The sequence below is a fragment of the Mirounga leonina genome, unplaced genomic scaffold (assembly GCF_011800145.1).
Source record: "Mirounga leonina isolate KUSES-001 unplaced genomic scaffold, KU_Mleo_1.0 Mir_173, whole genome shotgun sequence".
Taxonomy (NCBI): domain Eukaryota; kingdom Metazoa; phylum Chordata; class Mammalia; order Carnivora; family Phocidae; genus Mirounga; species Mirounga leonina.
Window position 1 is genome coordinate 86369755 of NW_023270447.1, and position 21584 is coordinate 86391338.

General features: G+C 60.5%; 1 protein-coding gene across 2 annotated transcripts in view; it reads left to right on the forward strand.

The window, feature by feature from the left end:
• The window catches only part of CASZ1 (castor zinc finger 1), a 114161-nt gene that overhangs the window by 68423 nt on the left and 24154 nt on the right, over positions 1-21584 (forward strand). For both annotated transcript variants that reach the window (XM_035019814.1, XM_035019813.1), the window contains one exon: positions 18789-19265. In XM_035019814.1, coding sequence (XP_034875705.1) covers positions 18789-19265 — 477 coding nt within the window. The remainder of the gene's footprint in view (positions 1-18788; positions 19266-21584) is intronic.

The following is a 21584-nucleotide window of genomic DNA, read 5'->3' on the forward strand; positions in this document are numbered from 1 at the left end:
CCTGAAAGACCCACGTCCAGTGAACACCTCAGTTGTGGAGGCAGGTGGATGGGCTGATTGATACCGCCCCTCCCTTGGGGTCCCGGAAAGCCTGAGCACCTCATGGACTAGAATACTCTCTGTCCAGGATGGGTGATTTACAGCTGGTTCCACCTAAAACACCCAGCTCTACGGGCTGCTGCCTTCGGTGAGGCGCGTGTGAACTCAAGCGGGTGTGACACACGCGTTCCCAGTGCAGGACGAGACACTGCCTGGGAGCCTCTGCTGGACGTAGGAAGGGACTTGCCCCTGTGCACCCACCTCCACGCCCCTCCTCTTTCTGCTGAGCCCTTCCCCCTATGGCAAGGATGGGCACACGGGGCAGATTTGTGACAACAGAGCACCCATGAGTTTACCTAGTGCCTACCTGCCTCCCGAGAGATTCAGAGCACGCCAAGTTTAATATCCCAGTTCCCCAGAAGAAAGAGAGTTGTCCTATTTCGCAGGTGGAGAAACAGGAGGTCCAGAGACACGGACGGGTCAGGGAGGGGGTTGCCTCCCACGGGGAAGAGGGACTTGCTGGAGGACCCCTCCATTGGCAGCCCAGTCCTGGATATTTCCCGTGTTGCTGGGCCCACTGCCCCAAACCTCTCTGGGTGCCCCCTAGGTCCCACCTGTAACATGTGGGCACATCCCGGGCCTTCCCTGCAAAATAAAATGCACTTGTTCATGCGGTTGCATTTTGAGCTTTTCGGAGGTAGCCTCCCCTCGAGGCGCTCATTACTACCTATCTCCCGAGAAAGGGGTATCCCCTTCTGTTCACAGGGAAGGGTTGAAGGGGAGTTGGAAAACATTCTGACTTGTCTCTTTGGTGAAATGGAAGTGAGTGGACTGGACCCAGGGCCCTTCAGGAGGAGAGTCTTAATGAACGGGCATTCTCCTAGGAGACAGGACGGCAGATGCATGTTTGTCGGATGTGTTTCTGTGTAAGCATAGACTTTGCTGGAGGGGAAGATCAGGACGTTTCCCCTGGTTCACCAGGAGACCCTTGCAGCTCAGCTAAGGGGTGCATATCACCACTGGCCTTCATGGCTTCTAGAAGTAATGAGGCCTCCTTGGGAACCGTAGAGGATAAACTTGCTGCTGGTCCCTGCGTGGGGTTTGAGCCTGGGGGCTGTACTGAGTATGGCAGGTGTGATCCTAGGGAGTCCCCGCTCTTGTCCCCGTGTTGACCACGCTGCTTTCAGAGGGAGGGAGGGAGCAGTTGGGTGCTCTTGGGCAGACTGCGGCTGCTTGAGCGGCCTCTTCCACCCTCCTACCGCACACCTACCCCCCCCCCCACCCCAGAGGAAGGAATTATGGGGCAGTAGGACTGAGAATTCCTAGTCTAAACAACTCAGGAAAGCATGCTCCGGGAGTGAGCCAAGCCGGAACCACAGATGGTACGAGCCTCGGTTTTAACTACAAGGACAGTGGCTGTGAATGTCCCGTGTTCTATGGCAGTTGCTGTTCAAGCAGACTGATTGGTGAACTCCAGCCTGCTGGGATCTGAGCGGGCTCTCCTCTGTTCATCTTCTCTCACCCCCAGGGTGGGGGAGCAAAGCTGAGTTAGACAGAGGGGGCAGCCTGCCAGCCAGCCGTAGAAAGGCAGGTGGAAGGAGGAGGAGACAAATAGGCAGCCTGGGAGCACCCGGGCCCTGGCCGGAGGGTGCAGCCTCTTGCTCGGTCCGCATGGGCCCCTTTCCCAGGCCTGCCTGATAGGAAGTGTCACTTTGGGGGTTCCTGGGAGGCCTTCAGATAGGTGGTGAATGGAGCTCCTCCCTGGAGACCCCGGGGCAGGGCCAAGAGCCCAGAGAAGGAGCTGGGGATGTTTTCTGTTTCCGGGTCCCTTGGGGGCCCAGGGACAGATTGAGACAGGCTCCTTGCAGGGAAGGTGTTAACAAACAGCAGGTGATTAAACATGACAAGCGGTGACATTTCTGTGCAGGGTTCTCGGTCCCTGCAATGCCAGGAATGAAGCTATAAACCCTGACATTTTGTGTTATGCACTGAGAGGTTTTTAATAGACCTCTCTCCCTCTTCCCCAGTCAACTTCTCCTTCCCTCTTCTCCCCCCTTAAACCCTCCCCCACCCTTGTAGCCACTGCCCCCACAGAAGCCACCTGCCTCCCCATTCAGCCTGGCTTCAGGGAGCCTCCAATTCCTGCGTCTCTGCAGGCCTCCGGCCTCTCCCTCCTTCAGCCTCCAGCTCTGCTAGCTCTCCCAGCTCTCCCACTGCCCCCCCACAGCCCCTCCCTCCGCTTTGATCTCTCCCCACAGCCTGCACTCCCTTCTCCTTTTTTTGGGTCCTGATCTCACAGCCTCACCCTCTGCTGTGGCCGTGCCAGTTGTTTGCAATGGCAGGTGGCTGTCCCTGTGCCCTCTTTGTGGTAATAACATTTCCAGACAGACTTGAGAGGGGCTGTAGGGAGGTGCTGGGGCTGGGGCTGGGATTTTCCCCCATCTTTTTTCAATTTCCTTTTCTCCTTTTTGGGACAGAGATGGGAGGTGGAGGGAGAGCAGTGCGAACAGTTGCTGGATTGATTCCGAAGGGGCCTGGCTGGTAACAGTTGTTCGTCTCCCAGAGAAATGTTGGAACAACTGGGGCCTCTTTTGTTCTCGAGGCAGAGCCCTGTGAAGGGCATTTGGAGGTGAGCCTGAGGCACAAGAGGGTCAGAGACCCAGGAGCTTCAAACCTCAGTCCCACCCAAGGGAGGAAAGGTTCCTAGAGTTCCGCGGGGCCTGCTTGGTACAGAAGCCGGGCCACACCCCCCATCCCCGCTCTTCCCCTAATGAACTTCAGAAGCACTTAGTTTTCTGTATTCATTCAGTAAATATTTATTTGGGTCAGGCGCTCTGCTAAAACAGTAGTCCCGTCCTACGGATCCTGCAGTCTAGGGAGATAGAAGGGTCATTAGACAAGTTATTACAGATGCGCTGCCACTGACGGAGCAGGGCGTCAGGAGAGGACAAGGACAGGACCCTCCAGAGTGTGGTGATCTCAGAGGGCTTCCAGGAGGAAATGAAATTTCACCTGGGACGTCTGAAAGATGCGTGGGGGTCCGGGTGGGATTAGCTGGGCCCTGAACTGAAGGAGGTGGGGGGGGGATGCTCCCTGTTCCCCAGGGGCTGGCTGGCAGGCCAGGGGTGAGTGGTGAGCTGTGCCAGCCCACTAGGGCCGTGCCCCTTCGCGCTCTGGCTAACGGGCCCGGGACTTGCTCTTCCAGCCGCCCTCCTACCAAGCTGACCCATCTGTGCCAAGCACGGTACTTGGAGGCAGAGCAGGAACGCGGCTCAGCCCTGTCCCTGTGTGAGGGAGAATAGCCAGGAAGTCAGCAGGTGCCACTGAGGAGTGGGCTGCTCCCACCATGCCTCCCACCAGGCACCTCTGCTGATGACTCACTGAAGAGGGGGCAGGAGAGAGCGTGCAGACCCGCGCGGAGGGCAGAGCTGCAGCAGGAGCCCAGGGGAGCCCAGCTGGGACGGTGGCACGTCTCTGTGTCCGCTTACTAACCCTCTTTACCTCCTGCACCTGCTGGCTTCCAGGAGGCCCTCCTCGAACTCACAGCTGGCCTCCCTCCCATGCCTTCCGTGGGTGCAGAATGCTCTGGTGCTGGTGTGTCTTCCCCAGTAGACCCTGAGCCCTCTGACACCTGAAACCGCACTCCCCGAGTCCCTAGGGCCAGCGGGACCCTGCGAAGTATGTGCCTATAGGTACTTGGGATGTATTTGAGAAACTCACCTGGGCCCCAGAAGACGAGGACGTGCACTGACCCTTAGAAGTGAGGAGCCTGTAGACAGACCAGGGGGCCCCTGGCGTTGGGGAAGCCAGGCTCTGGGGGTCCAGGTTCAGTTTCCCCACCCAACCCAAGCTGCCCTCACACCCCAGAGTCATTCAGCCATAGCAGTGGGGCCGCAGTAAGGGCTGCTGCCTAGAAGGGCCTCAGGGAGACTTCTGAGGGCTTCCTTCCCCACCATGCTCTGCCTTTGCCCAGAGGTCAGACCCAGGACATCCTGCCTCCATACCTGTTCCCTGAGGAGGACCAGGTTAGCTTCTGGTCCCCATTAAAGGGTCCAGGGCAGATTTCAGCCATAACTCCCCTTCCCCACCCCATCCCGATCCTGCCTTTCTGCCAGATTTGGCCTGGGTCCCCTAATGCTACCCCTTGTCATCCACATCTCAGAGTCCAGCCAAGACCCCAGGGAGGCCCCAGAGGCTCAGCCTTCCTGGGCCCTTGGCAGCCAAGAGGGATGAGGCGTGCAGAAATGGGAGGGGAGGGGAGCCCCAGAGCCAGGACTTGGCCCCCTGCCCCTGTAGATCCGGAGCCAGGTTTTACTGTAATCCCTACATCCTGTTGCAGATCCTTAATCAGCTGGAGCCCAGGTTGGGCGGACCCTGTGGTGACACTCAGGGCTGTAGGATGGAAAACCTGAAGTGGAGCTTCCGGAGTTGGGGTTGGGGGCTGCGAGGAGGAGGCAGGTGGAGGGGAGGAGAAGAGAGCCCGTGCAGGCACAGGATGTGGACAGAGCCCAGAACCGCCACCCACCCAACCCAGGCTGGGGGTGGAGGAGCAGCTGTTGCAGGCTGGGAACCAGGGATGTGAGAGGACGAGGAGGGGCCCACGTGGGGCCCCCTGGAGAACACCAGAGTCTGTGGGGGCTGCCCACGTTGCCTGTTAGCACCATTGAGACAGCTGGCCCTGGAGTCGCTCAGATAGTGAGCAAGGACTCCAGCTGGGAAACAGCAGAGAGGGGGGACCCTGGGTGCTGTGGGTTCCAGGGGTCTACACCGACCTGGGCCCAAGTGCAAGACGGGAAGGGCTCCTGCCCTGCTAGGAGCTCTGCTTCCTGAGGAGGGCTGAGGCAGGGGACTCGCAACTGTCCTGCTAGGGGCTTGGGCAGCCAGGGGATTGAGCTCCTGGGGGGGAGCAGCAGGGGCCCCTGAGCAGGAAAGCAGGCTCCCAGGATTGGCCATTCCCTTCAGCCAGGAGCAGCGGGCCCTGGTCGTCCAGCCTGGCTCCACAGTCCCTGCATGAGTCAGGGGAAGGGTTGGGGACAGGGTGGGGGGGGTCCTGGACCTCAACTCCATGTCCCCCAGGAGCAGTGGTGGAGCAGGATGGGGGGCAATGCCCAGGCCAGAGACAGCCATGGAGCGCAGGCCAGGAGTGGGCTGGCAGGCAGACGGGCGTCTGTCCTGCCAGGGGCCCAGGCTGGCTATGCAGACAGCTTCTTTTCTATATGGAAATGAAGAATTTAGGCTAATGGAGCTCAACCATCTCTAATTTTGCGATGGCAGGAGGATTTTGATTGAAAGTAATTAAGCAAGCTAGCTGTAAAATTAATTAAAGCAAAAGGGGGGGATTTTTTATTGGATTGGATAGCGATATAGCGTCTGTCAGGCGGGGGACGGATGGGGGTGACCTGAATCCTCTGCCCTCCCCCCTCCCACTCGGGACGTTTATGTCACTTTAATCTCCTTACAGCGGCTGCTGTGCATTTGTTTGAAATAATCAAGGAAATATGGTCAGAAATTGTCAGCTTTCAGATCTAATTTACCTGACGGCCCCTGCGCGAGCTGGCGCGGCCCAGGGAGCGAGCGTGCGTGAGCGGGCGGGGGAGCCTGAGTGGGCACAGAGGACACCAGGCTCTCCAGCCCCCTCCCCAGCCCCAGGCCCCCTCCCAGGGCAAAGGGAGGGGCTCCCCAGGCCTGTGGACACCTCCCCAGACAGGCCCCCGCCCCACCCACCTGCTGCCTCCCCCTCGTGCTGTAACCAGCTTTGGGTTTAGGGCCATAGGATCAGGGAGGTGACGGTAATTCCTTACTCCAGATGGCTGACAACTGCTAAACCCCTCCACCAGGGCCACAGTTTTAAAAATACTCTTAACTTAGTCCCCTCATGTCGTTGGCAGCCTTAGCAAGGGGATTGTGGAGATGGGCTGTGGGGAGGGTGGGATGGCAGCGTCCACCATCACACCCCTCTGCCACCTGCTGCCATCCCCACCTTCTTTCCCGGGGCTGCCTCTCTCCCAGGCCCTTCCTCTAAATCCCAGAATGGTGCTTTGCCCTGTTTTCCCCTTCACAGCACAACTCACAAGTTCTGGGGGTCTCAGTCTCTGCAAGAGGAAGGTCCCCTCCCTCGAACACGCATGCTCCCACGCTCCACCCAGGCAGGCTGTCCCTCATATGGCCACCCACCCCCATATCCTGCCCCTTTTCCAGTGGGCAAGCCAGGCCACAGACTCTCCTTGTGCTTCCCTTGGGTGCTGGGAGCCTGAATTTCAGGCCCTGCACCCTGAAAGTGTTGGCTCAGAGCCATTTGGGGTTCTTGCCCAGGTGGGCCAGTGTGGGGTTGAAGCTTTTCCAGCAGGGAACCCTTGTGGGATTTGGGGCCAGTGGGCCCTGGAGCAGTCTACAAGGGCTGCAGAAAGTTCCCCTTTAAAGCACAAATGTGTAGCAATTTGATCTGCTGGTCATGAGAGGGCCCAGGTAGGGGGTTGAGGCTCCGGATTTGTCTGGTCCTGACGAGTGAGTGACATGGGCTTCTGAGGAGTCTCTCAACCTCCTGGGCCTCAGTTCCCTTCCAGTTCTAAAGTTCTATGCAAATCTAGGACAACCTGTGCTCTGATTGCTGCCACCCTTGGGAGCTCCTTGTCCAGCCAGAGCTCCTTGCCATGCCCCTGGGACAGAGGAGAAGGTGGAGGGTTCTAGAAACAGAGCAGATTAGGATGAGCAGCCTGCTCCCAGTTTGCCCACATTACAGCACACCTGTTAGAAGCTCTCTGTCCCCACCTGCCCTCCTTCCATCAGTCCTTATCCTAACCCTGAGTGTGTCTCCCCACTCCCACCCCAGCTTTGGTGCTGGGTGACTCGGGGGGAGGGGAGGCCTCCTCCAGCAGCAAGGGGGGTTGAGCCCCTGACTTCCTTCCAGGCTGGCTCTTGAGCAGAGCCTCTGGGGGATTGGGAAGCATCGCCTGCCCCCTTCTTGAGCTCTCTCTGCCTGATCCTCCACTCTCTTCGCACCATGAATCACTCATCTTGGGGCAGGGGGTGGAGCCCCAAAGCGCTCTGCCCAGGAAAGAGTGGGAGGAGAGCCCTTCTCCTACTGGCTCTTCTCCACGTCTTCAGGGCAAAGTTCTTTGTGCCTAGAGCCCAGGCGGCACTGTGGTCATTTGGGCCCAGCACTCCCCTGGCTGTGCCTGCAGGAACTTGGTGAGAGGCAGGGGCATGGCCAGGCACCGTGGGGGCCAGCCAGAGCCAGAGTCCCTGCCCTTTGTGCCCACCAGCTGCCCAGGAACCAGATCCCAGGAGACACAGGGCTAAGAGAGCATATCTGGCCCTAGCGCCTCACCTCCACGTGTGGCTGTCAGCTGCTCACGTCAGTCCCTGCAGCTGAGATGTGGAAGAACCAGCCTGGGAGCCAGCACCAGGGACCCAGCAGAGCTGCTCTCCCTGGGCCAGGGGCCGGATTCTGGGCTCGATGCTGGTCCAGGCTGCGGGTGGCGGGCACCAAGGTGGAGAGAGACTACAGCAGAACTCAGATGCCCACTCGGGCCTGGGCAGGTTGGTGCACTGAGGCACAGGGATGTGGAGAAGGCCAAGAGAAGGGTGAAGAGTGCTCTTAGGGTCCTCACGGTGTCCCCAAGTTGGCCTTTTGCTCTGCCCTTGTGGGAAGCACCTGAACTGGGGGTGCTGTCCCCCAAACTGCTTTGGGAATGAATCCTATGCAGTGAGGAGAGAGCTTTGTGCAGTGGCTTCTCTTGGAAGGACAGGCACAGGTAGTGGGCAGGCGAGGTCCACAAGACTGGCCACGGGCTCTGAGATTGTAAGGTCAGAGAGAGAGAGAGCCCCCGACAACATAGTCCCAGACAGCCCAAGGAGTCTGGGAGAGAGATGAAGGGAGGGTATTTGGGGGCTGCTAAGTCTGAGGCCCACCCAGGAGTACCTGGTGCCCATCACCTGGCTGGGGTTTGAGAACACACATGCATTGTGGCCTCCAAGGGTTCCCGCCCACCCTTCCTCCTCAGCCCCCAAGGCTTTAGGAAAAAGCAAAGCGTGCTGGCCTTGTCCAAGTGGAGCCCTCCTCTTTCCAGGGCTCCTCCCTGGCTCTTTGCCATCCCCTACAGCCAGGTGTCTGAGCCTCTAGGTGGAGCTTGTGCAGGGAGAACCAGAGAGGGTGAAGGATGACTGGCTTGGCCTTGGACCAGCCCTCCAGGCCTGGCTCCCTGAGGCCCTTTGTGAGTGAGGAGAACTCCCACCAGCGGGGGCCCACCCTGGCCTAGCTAGCCCCGTGCTTCCTCTCTTTAGGTGGGGCCCAGCATGAGTGGGGTTGGCTAATCTCCCCGCCACTGAGGGCAGAGAGGAGGGTCTGTCCTCTGAGTCCTTGCTCGTGCTTCCTAGTGTCCAGTAGCTTCAGGAGAGTTCTCAGGGGTATGTGGTGCCCCAGCCACAGGAGCTGGGAGAGGTACCTGCCCAACTGGGAGAGGAGCCCAGAGTGGCTGGGGTCCAGCCCCGGGAATCATTCACGGCGGGGTCTGGCGATGCCCACGGTGCTCCCCCAGCCAGGGCCGTGCTGGAGTTGGCTGGATGTGACCAAGGCAGCGGGCTCCCGGAAGTGCCCGGGGCCAGGCTGGGCTCTGGCCTGGCAAAGCCTCCGCCACCCGGCTCGGCGGTTTCCTGCCGGCGTCAGGCCTTCTCTCCTGCTCCCGTGGCACCCACCCCGCTCCTCCGGATCCTGGGGGGTGGGGTGGTGGCTGGTGGCGCCCCGCACAGCCCCGCGCCAGCCTCCCAAGCCCCTCTTCCCCTCCCTCCAGCCTGGCCCCGCTTCCTCACCCTTCAGGCCTGAAGCCTCTCTGGCCCAGTCCCGGCCCCGTCCTCCGGCCCCCCTGGCTTCACAGTCGCATTTGGCTGCCAGCACAGGGTACTGCAAAACTGCTGGCACTGCCAAAACCCTGTGTGCGCTATGACTCCCCAAACATCCCTTTATTTTTATTGTTCTGTTAATTACTGTTTAAACTTTAATAAGTCACTTCGTCAGGAGGGGGGACCTGCCGTGAGCTTTTCTGTGCAAACACGGGCCCGGGAGTGACTCGGGTGTAATATAACCCTTTATGCGATGTGGGAATGTTTAGATTGTAACAGAAACTTGTTATTTTAATGACAGTTGGGGGGGAATCTGAACATGGAAGGGGGAGGGTGGGCTCCCCTTGGGTCCCCACCGAGGGCTGGGTGGCCTGGCGACAGCAGGGGTGCTCCCTTGCTGCTCTGAGGACGCCAAGAGTCAGGCCCGCCCAGAGGGGGGTGCCTCCCAAGAGACGCTCCAGGACTCGAGGGCAGGAGAACACTCAGGTCTCAGAGGCCTAGACAGCTGAGGGTCCCAGGAGAAAGGGGGGCTTTGGGGGTTGGGAAAAGCAGGAGGACCCAGAGTTCCTAGATCTCGGGGAGGCTGGACTCCCTTCCCTGCCCCCCACCCCCGGTCTGGGAGGGAGCAGCCCTTCCCCCTCCCAAGGCAGGGACCCTGCCCACAGTCACCATCCAGTAGAGGGGCAGGCCCCACGTGCTCCGAGGTGCTGTGCCAGACATGTCACTCGATTCCATCCTTTCAACAGCCCTGTTTCAGATGAGGACACTGAGGCCCAGGGCAGAGACCAAACTTCCTTAGAAGTGGCAAGCTTTAAGAGGAAGATCCAAGTTTCTAATGTTGATTTGTCTGATCTGGGTGCTGTCAAAATCCCAGTGCCCGAGCGTGGATGCTATGGGAGGGCCAGGCACTGTCCCTCGATGGCAAGGCAGGGAAAGGCTCCAGGCGCTGTGCTGGGAACCAGGATCATCCCCCTCGGCCCTTGGGCAGGGCTCACCCCTTAAGTCCCCCCTCCTGCTCCTCATCAGGAGGAAGGGCTGCAAGGTGAAGGGGACATGGAAGTAAGGGTCGTCCCCAAGCCTGGGCATAGGACACTTGCCCTCTTCCTCAAAAGACCTGGCTCCATCTCAGGGAGTTGGGGTTCAGGCCTAGGGTAGGGGTGATGGTAGCCAGGTCTCGCTCCAGTGCCCTATCTCACTCCAGTGTCCCCCATCCTCTATACCTAGAGGCACTCCTGTCCCAGACCCCTTTCCAGAGCAGGTGATACCTGGACAGGGAGCCTTTCTCCAGCATCTGTGGGTCTCCTTCTGGAGCCTGAGGGCGTCTGGGCCTGGTTCCCTACTTTGTCTTCACTCAGTCCCTCCGCCTGTCCATCCATTCATCCATCCATTCACAGCGCTGAGCTTCTGCTCTGTGCCAGCACTGGGTGGCAGAAGGGCACGGGCCCCATGCTTGCCCTCGAGGGCCCATGCCTAGTGGGGCAGTGAAGAGGTGTGGGGGGAGAGCACAACAAGGGGGACTGTCCCCTGGCCTGCGCAGGTGCTCTTAGCCAGCCAAGGCAGAGACCCTTGCCCTCCCTCCACTCTCTCCCCTCCCTCTGCAAGCTATGCCCACGGGGGCCCCTCCCCAACCCTCCAGTGGGCAGGGCCAGAGGTTCAGGACCCTGGCTCCCTGGAGCTGGAGGCCAGAGCCCCCCAGATGGCAGCGGCGTGGGTCACGAATCGCTGAGGTTTTCCTTTTCTGAGCAGCGCGTTTCCCTAAATTGTCTTTGACTGCGTGCATGGGTAATGAAAGTTTATGCCCTTGTTAGAAGGACAGGCGGCCAGTTCCAGTTAGAACTGGGGCTGTCTCCCTGCCAGCCCCCCCGCAGCCCCCCTCCCCAGCAGCAGAGGGAGCAGGAGCACAAGTGTGTGTGTGCGTGTGTGTGCCCGTGCGTGCACGCGCACACACACGCACACACACACCCCTCCCTGGTGGATAAGAAGGCTGTTAGGGGAAGGGAGAGGGGACAAGGAAAAAAAGAAAAAAAATTTCCATATTTGTGTAAGTTGCTTTAAAAGCATTTTATCATGTCATAAAAAAGGGAAAGTACTCTCAGAAATTGATCCTCTCCGCCAGCCCATTGGACAGAAGGACGTTGGGATGTTAATGGCCATCCTGCTCCAGGGTGGCTTATTAAAAAATTTATACATAAATGCTTAAAATTGCATAAATTATTTAAAAAAACCCAACAAAGTAAGCAATTTGAATTCCCTCTTTTCCTCCCCTTCGCTTGGTCCCCCTTCTGCGACCCCCCCTTTTCCAGCCCCTCAGCGTGGTCCTCCCGTTCCCGGGCCCCCCATCCCCCTCCTCGGGGCTCCCCTCCTGCTTCCTTCACTTCCCACCGCACCCCAGCCCCGTCCGCCCTGCCCTCCCCTGGGCTTTCCCAGCCTCACCCACAAATTAACGGAACAGCCGGCCCACCACCAAACACTCACATGCACACGCACTAATAAAAACACCACTAATAATGCCCCAAATCGCGAAATTAAATATTAAGGCCAGAGGAGGCGGACGTGGAGCGGAGCCGGCTGCCACCGTAGCCGAACTTGGAGCTGATGAGTGTGTCTCTCACAGGCGTGGAATGTCACCCACACATCCCGGAGACTGGAGTGGGGAGTTTTATGATGGTTTTTCATTGATTTGTTTCCCCAGCGCAGCTGCCGACCTCTATTGAGGGACAAACATAATCAGCACTGACGCAAATTAGATGGTTATTCGTTTTGAAAATTGACAGAAAAACAATAAAAAAGATGAAATGCTCCCAAATCAATAGATATAATGAAATTCAAATAATCCGAGAGATGAGGTCTCCATGGCAACTGATAATGTGGAAAAGAAAACAATTTAATAAAGGACAGACACACTTTGAAAACAGATTGGGCCCAGGGAGGGGGGCGGGCTGGCGGGCGGAGGGCTGGAGCGGGCGGGCTGGCGAGTGAAGGATCACTGTCCGTCCCAAGGACACCCGCCATAATTAAGCGAGGCTTTCGGCCCCAGAAAGTGCAGATTCAGGTTTTAATACACAAAATTATTTCAGGAGCAGTGAATCGGAAAGTCGTTTGTAATGACCTTCCTGAGAGGCCCGGGCGCGGGGCATGTTGGAGGCTGGGCGGCCGGGCCGGCTGAGTTATGGCATATTTGTGTTTTTATAGTGCGAAGGGGAGGGGGTGGGGGGGAGGGGGGGAGAAGGTTAAACAGTATTTACAGCTCAGTTGTTTTCAGAGAGGAAAGAGAAATAGAGTTCACGGGAGATGCAGCGGGCAGGCAGGCGGGTGAGCCGGGAGGCCTCCAGGGCGAGGTGGGAGAGGTGGGCCCTGGGCGGGCCATCCCCCCTCAGGCTGCCTTGCCTGGCCTTGGGGATCCACAGAGGAGGCCAGGAGAGGCCTCTCCCACTCCGCTGCCTGGTATGGCCCAACTAGTGGGTCCTTCCAGGTCCGGGGCCTCTCTGGGTGATGGGGGTGGGGACCTGTGTCCAAGCTGCGTGCACATCCGGCCACACCTACTGGAGTAAAAAGGTGGGGCATCCCTGTGGACAGGTGGCTCTGGGCGCTCACCTAGCCTGGGCACCTTCCGAGGCCGCTGGTCACTCCTTCAGATGGTGCCACCCTTCTTGAGTCCTGTGCTGTGTCGGGGGCGGGCCCGGCCTTGGGTGGCCTCGGCTGGCGAGGACCTGGGACCACAGCGTGCCCCTCTGCGGTGGCCTGCGAGTGCCGGCCTCCCTGGCACTTTCCATGGCTCCACCTCCCCGCTGAGTGCTTACCTTGGGCACACAAAAGGGGAAAGCTCGGCCCTTTGGGTTTACAGAGGCAGGGGCCACAGAGAGTGGAGGGGACCAAGAGCAGAGCCCCTCCCGGGCCCTCCAGAGCCACTTGCCCGGGGAACGCAGCTCAGGCGTGAGTGCCCAGCCCTGGGGGGGGGCCCATGGGAGGCTCCCTGCCCTCGGGCTCTGACTCCCTTTTCAGCCACAGGAGCCCTGTTTGTGCTCTGTTATCATGACCACACACGGCACGCTCAGTTTCCGGGCCACTCCACATGTGCACGTGTGACTTCTAATAATATTGTACAAATACGGAGACGCCCGAGTGTGTGCGCGCGTGCACGGTCTGTGTGTGCGCCGTGTGTGTGTTTTAAATCTCCCCTGGGTGGTAGCTCTTTTTTTCTCCCCTTCCTGTTTGGCTGTGACCTGGGGGAGATTGATAGCCAGCCTGTGCGGTGGATGCTAACAGTTCCCCTGATTTATAGAGTTACTTACGCTAAGTGAGGCCACTTAGACGCGTCTGGATAGTAAACCTTTTAACTGGACTAAAAAATCATAATAAATAAATAAACAAAGGGGGGCAAGTAGGACCTGGTGGCCAGGGCCCCCCCACTTCCTGCCTTAGCGCTGTTGGGGACCAGGGGGCCTGGCTGAGAGCCCTGGGGAGCAGTGGCCCTGCTCTCACCCGCAAAAGCTGGGCGGCCCTTCTGTTCTGAGCTGGAGGTGGGCTCTGGCCCAAGAGAGGAGGACACCCTCTCCTAGAGGACAGGTGCTGGCTGGGGGAGGGAGTCAGTGCTGAAGAAGGTAATAGGGCAGCAAACTGGGCTAGCCGTGGGGGCGAGGAGAGAGGTGGGAGGGATGGTCAGGGAGCTTGGGGGAAGCAGGGGATGGGACACCTGTCTCTAGGGGGACCCTTCCTGGCTCCCCAGCCTCGCTGCCCCTGTGGCACCTGGACCTTTCACCACAGTGATGGTGCTTGTAATGATGTGAATGTTGCCCCCTTGTCTAAGTCTGAGCTGGCTGTGGTAGCAGGAACCAGGACAGTCTGTCTTGCTCACGTCGTGTCCTGAGGATTAAGCCCAGGGCCTGGCCTGTAGAAGTTCAGAGGGGGTGTTGAATGAACGTAGACACATCCCCCCCAAAACTGGGGTTTGTGGCCCGTCAAGTTCAAGTTCTTAGGGATGCAAGGGTGGAGGCTCCAACATTGCCACCACCCTGATTGGGAGGCTGTGGGAGGGGCATGTGGGGTGTTAGACCGTGACCTTGGACATCCGAGCCCCATGGGAGTCCCATTCCAGCACTGACTCTGGGTGACCGTGGGCAGTTACCAATCTCACCAGGCTCTGCTTCCTCGTCTGGAAATGGGGACAGGTCGGTCCCATCGTGTAATGGTTAGCACTCTGGACTCTGGAAATGGGGACAGGTCAAAAGCCTCATGGGACTGTTGGGGGCGGGTGATCACTGACGTGCCCAGTGCGATCTCTAGCACAGGAGGTATTCAGAGGGTCCCAGCTGCCCTATCACTCCGGGCTGTGGGCCCGTGGCCTGGCAGTGTCCGTGGCCCCTGAGCTGCCTGGCCGCAGGCAGGTGGGCCCTGGAGCATCCCCACCCCAGGGATGGGTGCCTGGCCCTTGCCTCCCCACCTCCTGATATACAGCGGGCGTTAGGCTGCCCAAAGGGGACACTGCATCCTTAGGAAGAAATATGTCCTCATTTTTCTTAAACACCGTTTCCACTGAGTGAAATGTTTAGAAGGGACGCACAGGGAGAACTTTATTTCCTACCAGGGAGTTCAGAGCCACCAGGCAGAGCCCATAAAGCACCCGGAGCCTGGTAGCTGACAGGCCGCCCGGCCCCGAAACACATTACTCACGAGTTTGGGGGGGTGCTGCCAGGCCTGCCCAGCCCCCAGGGACTGCCCCCCACACACACACACAGCAGGACAAGCAACTTGGAGAACCAGGCCATGGGCACTGGGCACTGGAGCTTCTCATCCCCTTGAGCACAGGCTGCCGCAGGTCAGGGGAGGGCCTGGCCCCAACCTGGCCGGGAGGTGGAGCCGTTCCAGCCACCCCCAACCCCTTAGTCCCCAGGGATCCGGGACCAGGGGCCCAGGTGCAGCTGCTATAGGAGCCCCCCTGTCTCCCCCATAACTGGCAGGAGCCCTGGCCTCCTCAGCCTTTGGAGGGAATGATGAGATTCCTGCCATAACCGGCCCTTCTCCCGAGGCCCTCCCTTCATTTGATTTCTGAAGCTGGCTGATTTGAATATTTATAAATATCAGTAAATTATTTATTGTAGCAATCTGCTGCACCATTTCACCCATTGCAGTTAACACTTTAGGGGGCTCCGTGTTACGGGAACCAGGAGTGGGGGTGAGGAGGAGATGGGGCAGAGAGGCCTGGGACTTCCTACAGCCCACCCAGGAGCCTGAACTGGGGACGTGATGGCAGCCTCGGCGCCTTGCTGAGCCTGGGGCCTTTGTGAGCCCAGGCTCTGGGGTGTCTGCGCGGCTCCAGGATCAGTTGCCTCTTCTATCAAAGAAGGGATGAGGGCAGTCCCTGCTTCACTGGGTCACCGTGAGGCATATCGTGAGATAGTCCCCAGAAATGTGCATGGAAAGTCCGGTTTCTGCCCCACCTGCCTGCCGCCAGGATCCGCTCAGCTCACAGAGGAGGGCTGCTTGCAGGTGGGCTGGTGGAGTTTGGAGCACCGGGAGGGAAGGTTCAGACCCTGGGAGCTGATGCCGGGGGCGAGGGGGGGGGGGGCGCGTTTGTTGCTGAGTAGGCAGCCTGCCCCCCAGCCAGGCCCCCCAGCCTCTCTGGTCTCCCCTCTCTCTTCAGGGCCAGGTGAGGTTTCCAGGTCTTGGGATCTTGTGCCTAGATGTGCACCACACCTGCTTGCTTGTCCCCCCCCCACTCAGGACTCAGCTGCCTTTTCTCAGGTCCTTGCTTGCCAGAACTCTCCCACCTTAAAGTCCTGTGGCCCTTTCACGGGGGGAGAGCCCGCCCGGGGCCGTGAGCTAACAAGGGGGAGAGCCAGGCTGTGCCCTGGGGCTGTGCCACCTCCTGAGGCTCACCCCACGGGGCCAGAGCTGCCGGGGCCAGAGGCTAGAGTCTGGGAGAGCCGCTGGGCTTGCTTCCTGCGTGCAGGTCCTGGCCGCTCCTTCCCCCAGGCCTGACTGGGCCCACCTCAGCGGCCTCGCCCCTTGCCTCCTTTCTGGAGCCTGTCCCTGAATAAGCAGTGCAGGAGTCCCCTCGCCTTCCCACCCTCCGGCCCAAGCCTGCCTCCTGGGCAGTATTGTTCCCAGAGGAAGTGTCCAGTGTAAATACAGCAGCGGGCAGGCTGGTGGCGGGAAGGAGATGAAAGGGGCAGTGACAGGGCCGGGGACGGATGGCTTCCTCCCATTGAGGCCTGGCCACGGCGTTTATATTTTAGGGAAGAAAGTCGGGGGAATGTTTACATGGACAGGAGCCTGGGGTCAGACCACGAGGGGGGTAGTCTGTATATCCCAGGGCCCTGAAGGAGGGGGAGGGGAGAAGGGCTCCGCGGAGTGGGCCGGAAGGCGGATGGACCTTAGCTCTTTCATACTCTCTACCGCTGCCCTAGCCTCTGCCTCCTGCCCTGCACCCCAGGCCCACACGCCTTCTCCACCTCTACCCCTGGGACCAGCAGTAGAGTCAGAGGGAGGGCAACATCTGGAAGGCAGGTGGGCTGGGGCAGAGCAGCATCTGGAGGGCAGGTGTGGGGGGTGTAGGCGGAGCAAAGGGGCCTGTGGGCTGGGGGTGGGCCCTGGGTGCACAGCTGCATCGCAGCTGGTGGGGGCCCAGGAGGGACCGAGCCAGGCACACGGCCGAGACCAGGGGAGGGTGGGCTGGACTGGGTGGGCCCAAGTGCCGGGAGGCTCCAGGATGGGTGGGAACCCAGGGAGGGGGTGTCACCAGCAGCAAGTGCAGCCCTGGGAGCTTCTGCTTCCCTCTTCCTTGGGATAAATATTTATAGATCCATTTGCTGTCTGCCATACACACTTGGCTGCTTACCTCCTGGTAAAAATAGAGCAGGCTCCCCTACTCCCCCCTTCCCTTCCCAACCAGGGTAGGGGACAGAGGGGGCCAGGTGAGGCCTGCTGCCTGTAGGTCTGTTGGAGGAAACTTGGTGTCGTGCAGCCTGGCGGCTGGCCCAGCAGTTGGGTGGGATGGTGTGACTAGGGGACCCATGTCAGTGCTTGGAGACTTGGGCATGGGCAGCATGGACTTGGAGATCTGGGTGAACTTGGGGAGAGCGGGCCCTTGGCCTGGGCAAGGGTGGGGCCCAGCAGAGCCAGGGCCCCAGGACTGGGAGGACTGGTGTGAGCCAAGCAGAGCCTTTTCTGGCCGTGAACACTACCTAGCCTGGTCTCGGTCACTGGGCCCCCAGGGCCCCAGGCCATATGCCCTGGCGGCCGGCTTCAGAGCAGGTCTGGGGCTGCTGGGCATTATGCAACCACCCGGGTGCACAAGCCGAGTCTCATGGAACAGGGTCCCTGGGCAGGGGCCCAGGTGTGGTCATCCTGTCTGAGCATGCCTCTCAGGGGGCTTCCAGGTGTGGGGGTTTTTAGGGCATTGACACATTATAGGGAAGCCCCTTCTGCCCATGGCCCTGGGAGCGGAGCCCCTGCCCTCACTCAGCCTTTTGACCATTGTGGGTGGAGACTCAGACATGCCCATTCCTCCGCTGAGGGACACGCGAGGGAGCCCTGCCACTGAGAGACTCCAGTGGGGCTCCCTGTGCCCAAAGCCAGTGTGGGCTGAGCCTGTGTGCCCAGCCCACCACAGGGTCTGGCCCACAACAGGAGTTGACTAAATGGACGGATGGAAGGGTGGAGGACAGACAGACAGATACACAAACATGTATATGTGTGTCCACCCTTGGCCTTTGTGGCAGGTCCCAGGCTGTGTGGTGAGGGGACTTGCCGTGCGCCATCCCCCCCACCCCGGACCCTGGGCGCCCCGCTCAGCAGCCGTGAGGAAGGTGGCGAGGCCTCGGGCAGCCTTAGTTAGAGTTTCTGTCGAGCTGTCATGTGCAGGCATTCGGCACTGCAACCGCAGCTTTTGGGCTCTCTGTTGGGGATCTGAGGAATCCCAGCCTGCTCCAGCTGTGGCTTCTCCAGGCGGGGACGTGGGCTTCCCGGAATCAGCCAGGTCTACGAGGGCCGCGGGAGCTGGCCGAGGCCGAGAAGGCAGAGTGAGATCCCCAGACGGGGATGAGCGGTTCTTGGAGGGACTATCAGGAGTTCTGTCCTTGAATGGCCCTCACTGAGGCTTGAGGAAAGGAAATGGCCAGAGAATTCGAGCGGGTCTGTGAAGGGGAGGGGAGGGAGGAAAGACAGAGGCCTTCAGAGGGCCCTGGGTGGCTGGGGGGAGAAGGAAGGGGTCTTGGGGCTCTCCAGTGAGCAGAGGTAGGAGTCCGGTGGGGCCCAGGGACCAGGTCTGGTAGAGGAGCTGCCAGAGAAGAGATGCTCAGGTGGGGAAGGGTGCCAGCCCCTTGTGGCTGGGACAGGAAGGCAGGAGGTTGGTGCGGGCTGCTCCCTGGCTCTCGGCAGTCTCCTCCCTGTGCGGCAGGCCATGGAGGGGGGCGGGGTGGCAGATGCTCCCAAGATGCTGTCACTTACCAGTGTTACCCAGTGCCCAGCCCCTCAGCCGGCGTGCGTGCCTCGGTATCCTTGCGTGTCAGAGGACACACCGCCTCCTCAATCTGGGGTCATGTGTGGCCTGCCTGTCAGAAGAGGAATTGAGAGCCAAGCAAGTGTAGGAAATGCTTCCAGAAACCAGGTGCTGAGGAGAAGCCTGCCCCTGGTGTTTGAAGATCACCCATTAGGATGTTCATTTACAAACAAGCCCTCCTTGAACCACCTAGTACAGGCCCGCCCCGGTGCCCAGCTCTGGGGACGGAGCGCCGGGTGAGCTGGGCCCCTGGAGCTCCGGGTCCGGTGAAGGGCCCAAGGCCCCGCCAGCCAGGCTCAGGGCAGTGTGGGGAAGGCGGAGGATTGGGAAGACATGGGGCCTGGGGGCTGCCAAGGGCAGGGGGACCGAGTCCAGCATGCGCCCGCCCCTGACCTCTCCGTCCGCCCCACAGCTGAAGGCACCCGGTGCACCGACCCGCCCGCAGGCAAGCCCGCGATGGCGGCCAAGCGCAAAGGCGGCCTGAAGCTCAATGCCATCTGTGCCAAGCTGAGCCGCCAGGTGGTGGTGGAGAAGGGGGCGGAGGCGGGCCCCCAGGCCGAGGGCAGCCCACTGCGGCCGCGGGACCGAGAGGCCGGTGTGGCCCGGGGCGCCCGCAGCGAGGAAGACAAGAGGCGGGCGGTGATCGAGAAGTGGGTCAACGGCGAGTACAGCGAGGAGCCCGCGCCCGCGCTGGGCCTGGGACGGATCGGCCGCGAGGGCCTGGAGCTGCCCCCCGAGGGCGTCTACATGGTGCAGCCCCAGGGCTGCAGCGATGAGGAGGACCACGGTGAAGAGCCCCCCAAGGATGGCAGTGGTGTTGCAGGCGAGAAGGAGCCTGATGGGGCAGCCTCCAAGGACAACAGCGGCCCCGGTGCCAAGCAGGCTTCAGGTAGGTGTCTGAGCCCCAGACGGATGGATGGATGGAAGGATGGCATGATCCCGTCGGGGGGGAGTAGGGGGTCCGCGGAGCCTGCCGCCTTCCCCCTGTGTGCTCCCCTTACCGGTACCTCATTCTGCCCCGCCAGTTCTCCTGACATGGGGGCCTAGGGCCAAGGTAGTGGCCAGAACGGGAGACTTGCTCGGGGGGGGGAGAGAAGCTTCCCAGGGTGAGCCGGGTGGGGGGCGGCCGTGGGCACAGTGGTGTCTGATGGCTGCAGGGACGCAGGACAGAGGACAGACTGTTGGACTGTCTCTCCACACCTGCACAGAGGAGCCTGCAGGGGCAGGGCTGCTCAGCTCCAGGATAGGCCTGCTCTCCCACCCTCCCCTGCCCTCTCCCGAAAGCCTTACCCTCACCAGGGACACTGGCTATCCCAGGCAGGACCTCTCAGGGGTGAGGCCCAGGGCCACAGGATGGCCCCACCCGGCCCAGCCTGCATGTCCCATCATACCCACCTGCCCGGGACGCGCTCCTCTGGCTCACCTCTTTCCTGTGCACGAGATGGCTAAGGCCCACCTTTTGGGCTCTCTTTGTCCTTACAACTCAGAGCAGCCCCAAGCTCCTTCCCCTCCAGGGAGGGAGGGCCTGCAGTTTCGGGTGGAAGGGGGTCACCACCGCTAGGATGGAACCCCAGGTCTGGGGTTTTTTTCTCCCGCTCCCAGCCTCCTTCTCAGGCCTGTGCCTGGTGCCCCGAGCCTCCCCTGCCTGCTCCCCGATCCCCTTCCCCCTGCAGCGAGGGGCGCATCTCCTCCCTGCGCGGGGAGCCCTGCGCAGCTACATAATTATGCATATAAGATATAAACAGAGCTGTTTAATTATCCTTCGCCACATCAGTGACAGAGTAATTAACAAACATTGCAAGATCAATGAGGAAAAGTGTGACCTTCAGTTTCCTCTGATAGGAAAAGCCCTTGCCGTTCCCAGACACAAGGTGATTGTGCTGAGCCAGAGGAGAGGGAGGGACAGGGACAAGGGCCGCTGTCCCATCGGGGCCCCAGCCCCTCCCAGGCCCAGCTCTGCCCTGGCTCCTGATTCTCTCAGCCCAAGTGGGGAGCTGGGACCGTAGAGGTAGGCCTGGAACTGCCAGTGGCCTCATGACCCAGGCATCGCTCCTCCTCGGGTTGGAGGCCCCATGGGACTGCAGTCTGACACCCGGGGCAGCCTGCTCAGCCCGGGCCACCAGAGAGAACCAGTTGGAGCCCTATCCACCCACCGGGCTCGGGCCACCTTCTCTGGGCCTGGGGACTCAGGAATGCAGGCCTCTGGGCTGCCCCAGACCCCTGCCGGGCCCCCTCCCTCCGCTAAGCTGCCTGCCCTTCAAAGCCTTCTGTCTCTCTGCCATATATAGTGAGGGCTCAGCTGCCTCCTGCTATTTTTAGCCCCTTTCCCTGGTCCCTGAACCACTGAATCTAGCAGCCAGAGCCCACTCCTCCCAGGCTGGGCCCCCCCCACCCCACGTAGCTTGAGGTCAGGACAGTGGCCCACCGGCCACCCTGCCCCAGAGCCGTCTGTTGGCTCCTGGAGTCACTCTGCCCACCTTGGGGGCCAGGTGCTACCTGTGACTGTCCTCACACAGACCTGGTAGGTGGGGATGTGGGTTGGGAGGTGACCCCCATCGGCCGCCCTGCTGGGGTCCTGGGCCTCCCCTTCCTCAGCCACGCCTTCCCCTGCTGTGCTGTTAGAACTTCCAGCCGGGCATCCCGTTGCTCCGAGTATGCCCGGCTTTGCGGGCTCAGACGAGAATGCAGGGAACGTGTGTGTCCCTGAGGCCCATGAGGGTCTCACCCTCCTATGTGCACCCGCCCCTGATTCAGGGCACAGCACATAGTAGGTGTTTAGCGAGTTTCTGCACAGGAACGAGCAGGTTTGGGTGAGCCGGAAGTCACACGTCTGCTGTGGTGGAAGGTGGCGTGTGCAGGGAGGCAGGTCTCCACAGGAAAAGCCCAGGCAGCCTAGGGTCAGCTTGCCCCCCCCATCAGGAGACTCATCCTGGGGAGATGGCGCGTAGGATTTAGGGTGGTTTGTGTCCACGTGTGTGTGTCTTTGTGGAGCTGGGCAGGTAGCTGGGGGTGGGCGTGTGTGCACGCATGCACACGGGTGTTTGCTCATGTCCCTGTGGAGAAGTTGCCCCCACAGTGGGCACAGGCGGGGCCCACAGATGGGCCGTAGTCTGTCCGCTGCCAGGGCTGGCAGGCCCAACCTCTCAGGCCCAGACTCTCCTCGGGGGGACCACCCTCACACGCAAGCATGAGGATTGACAGGGGAGGT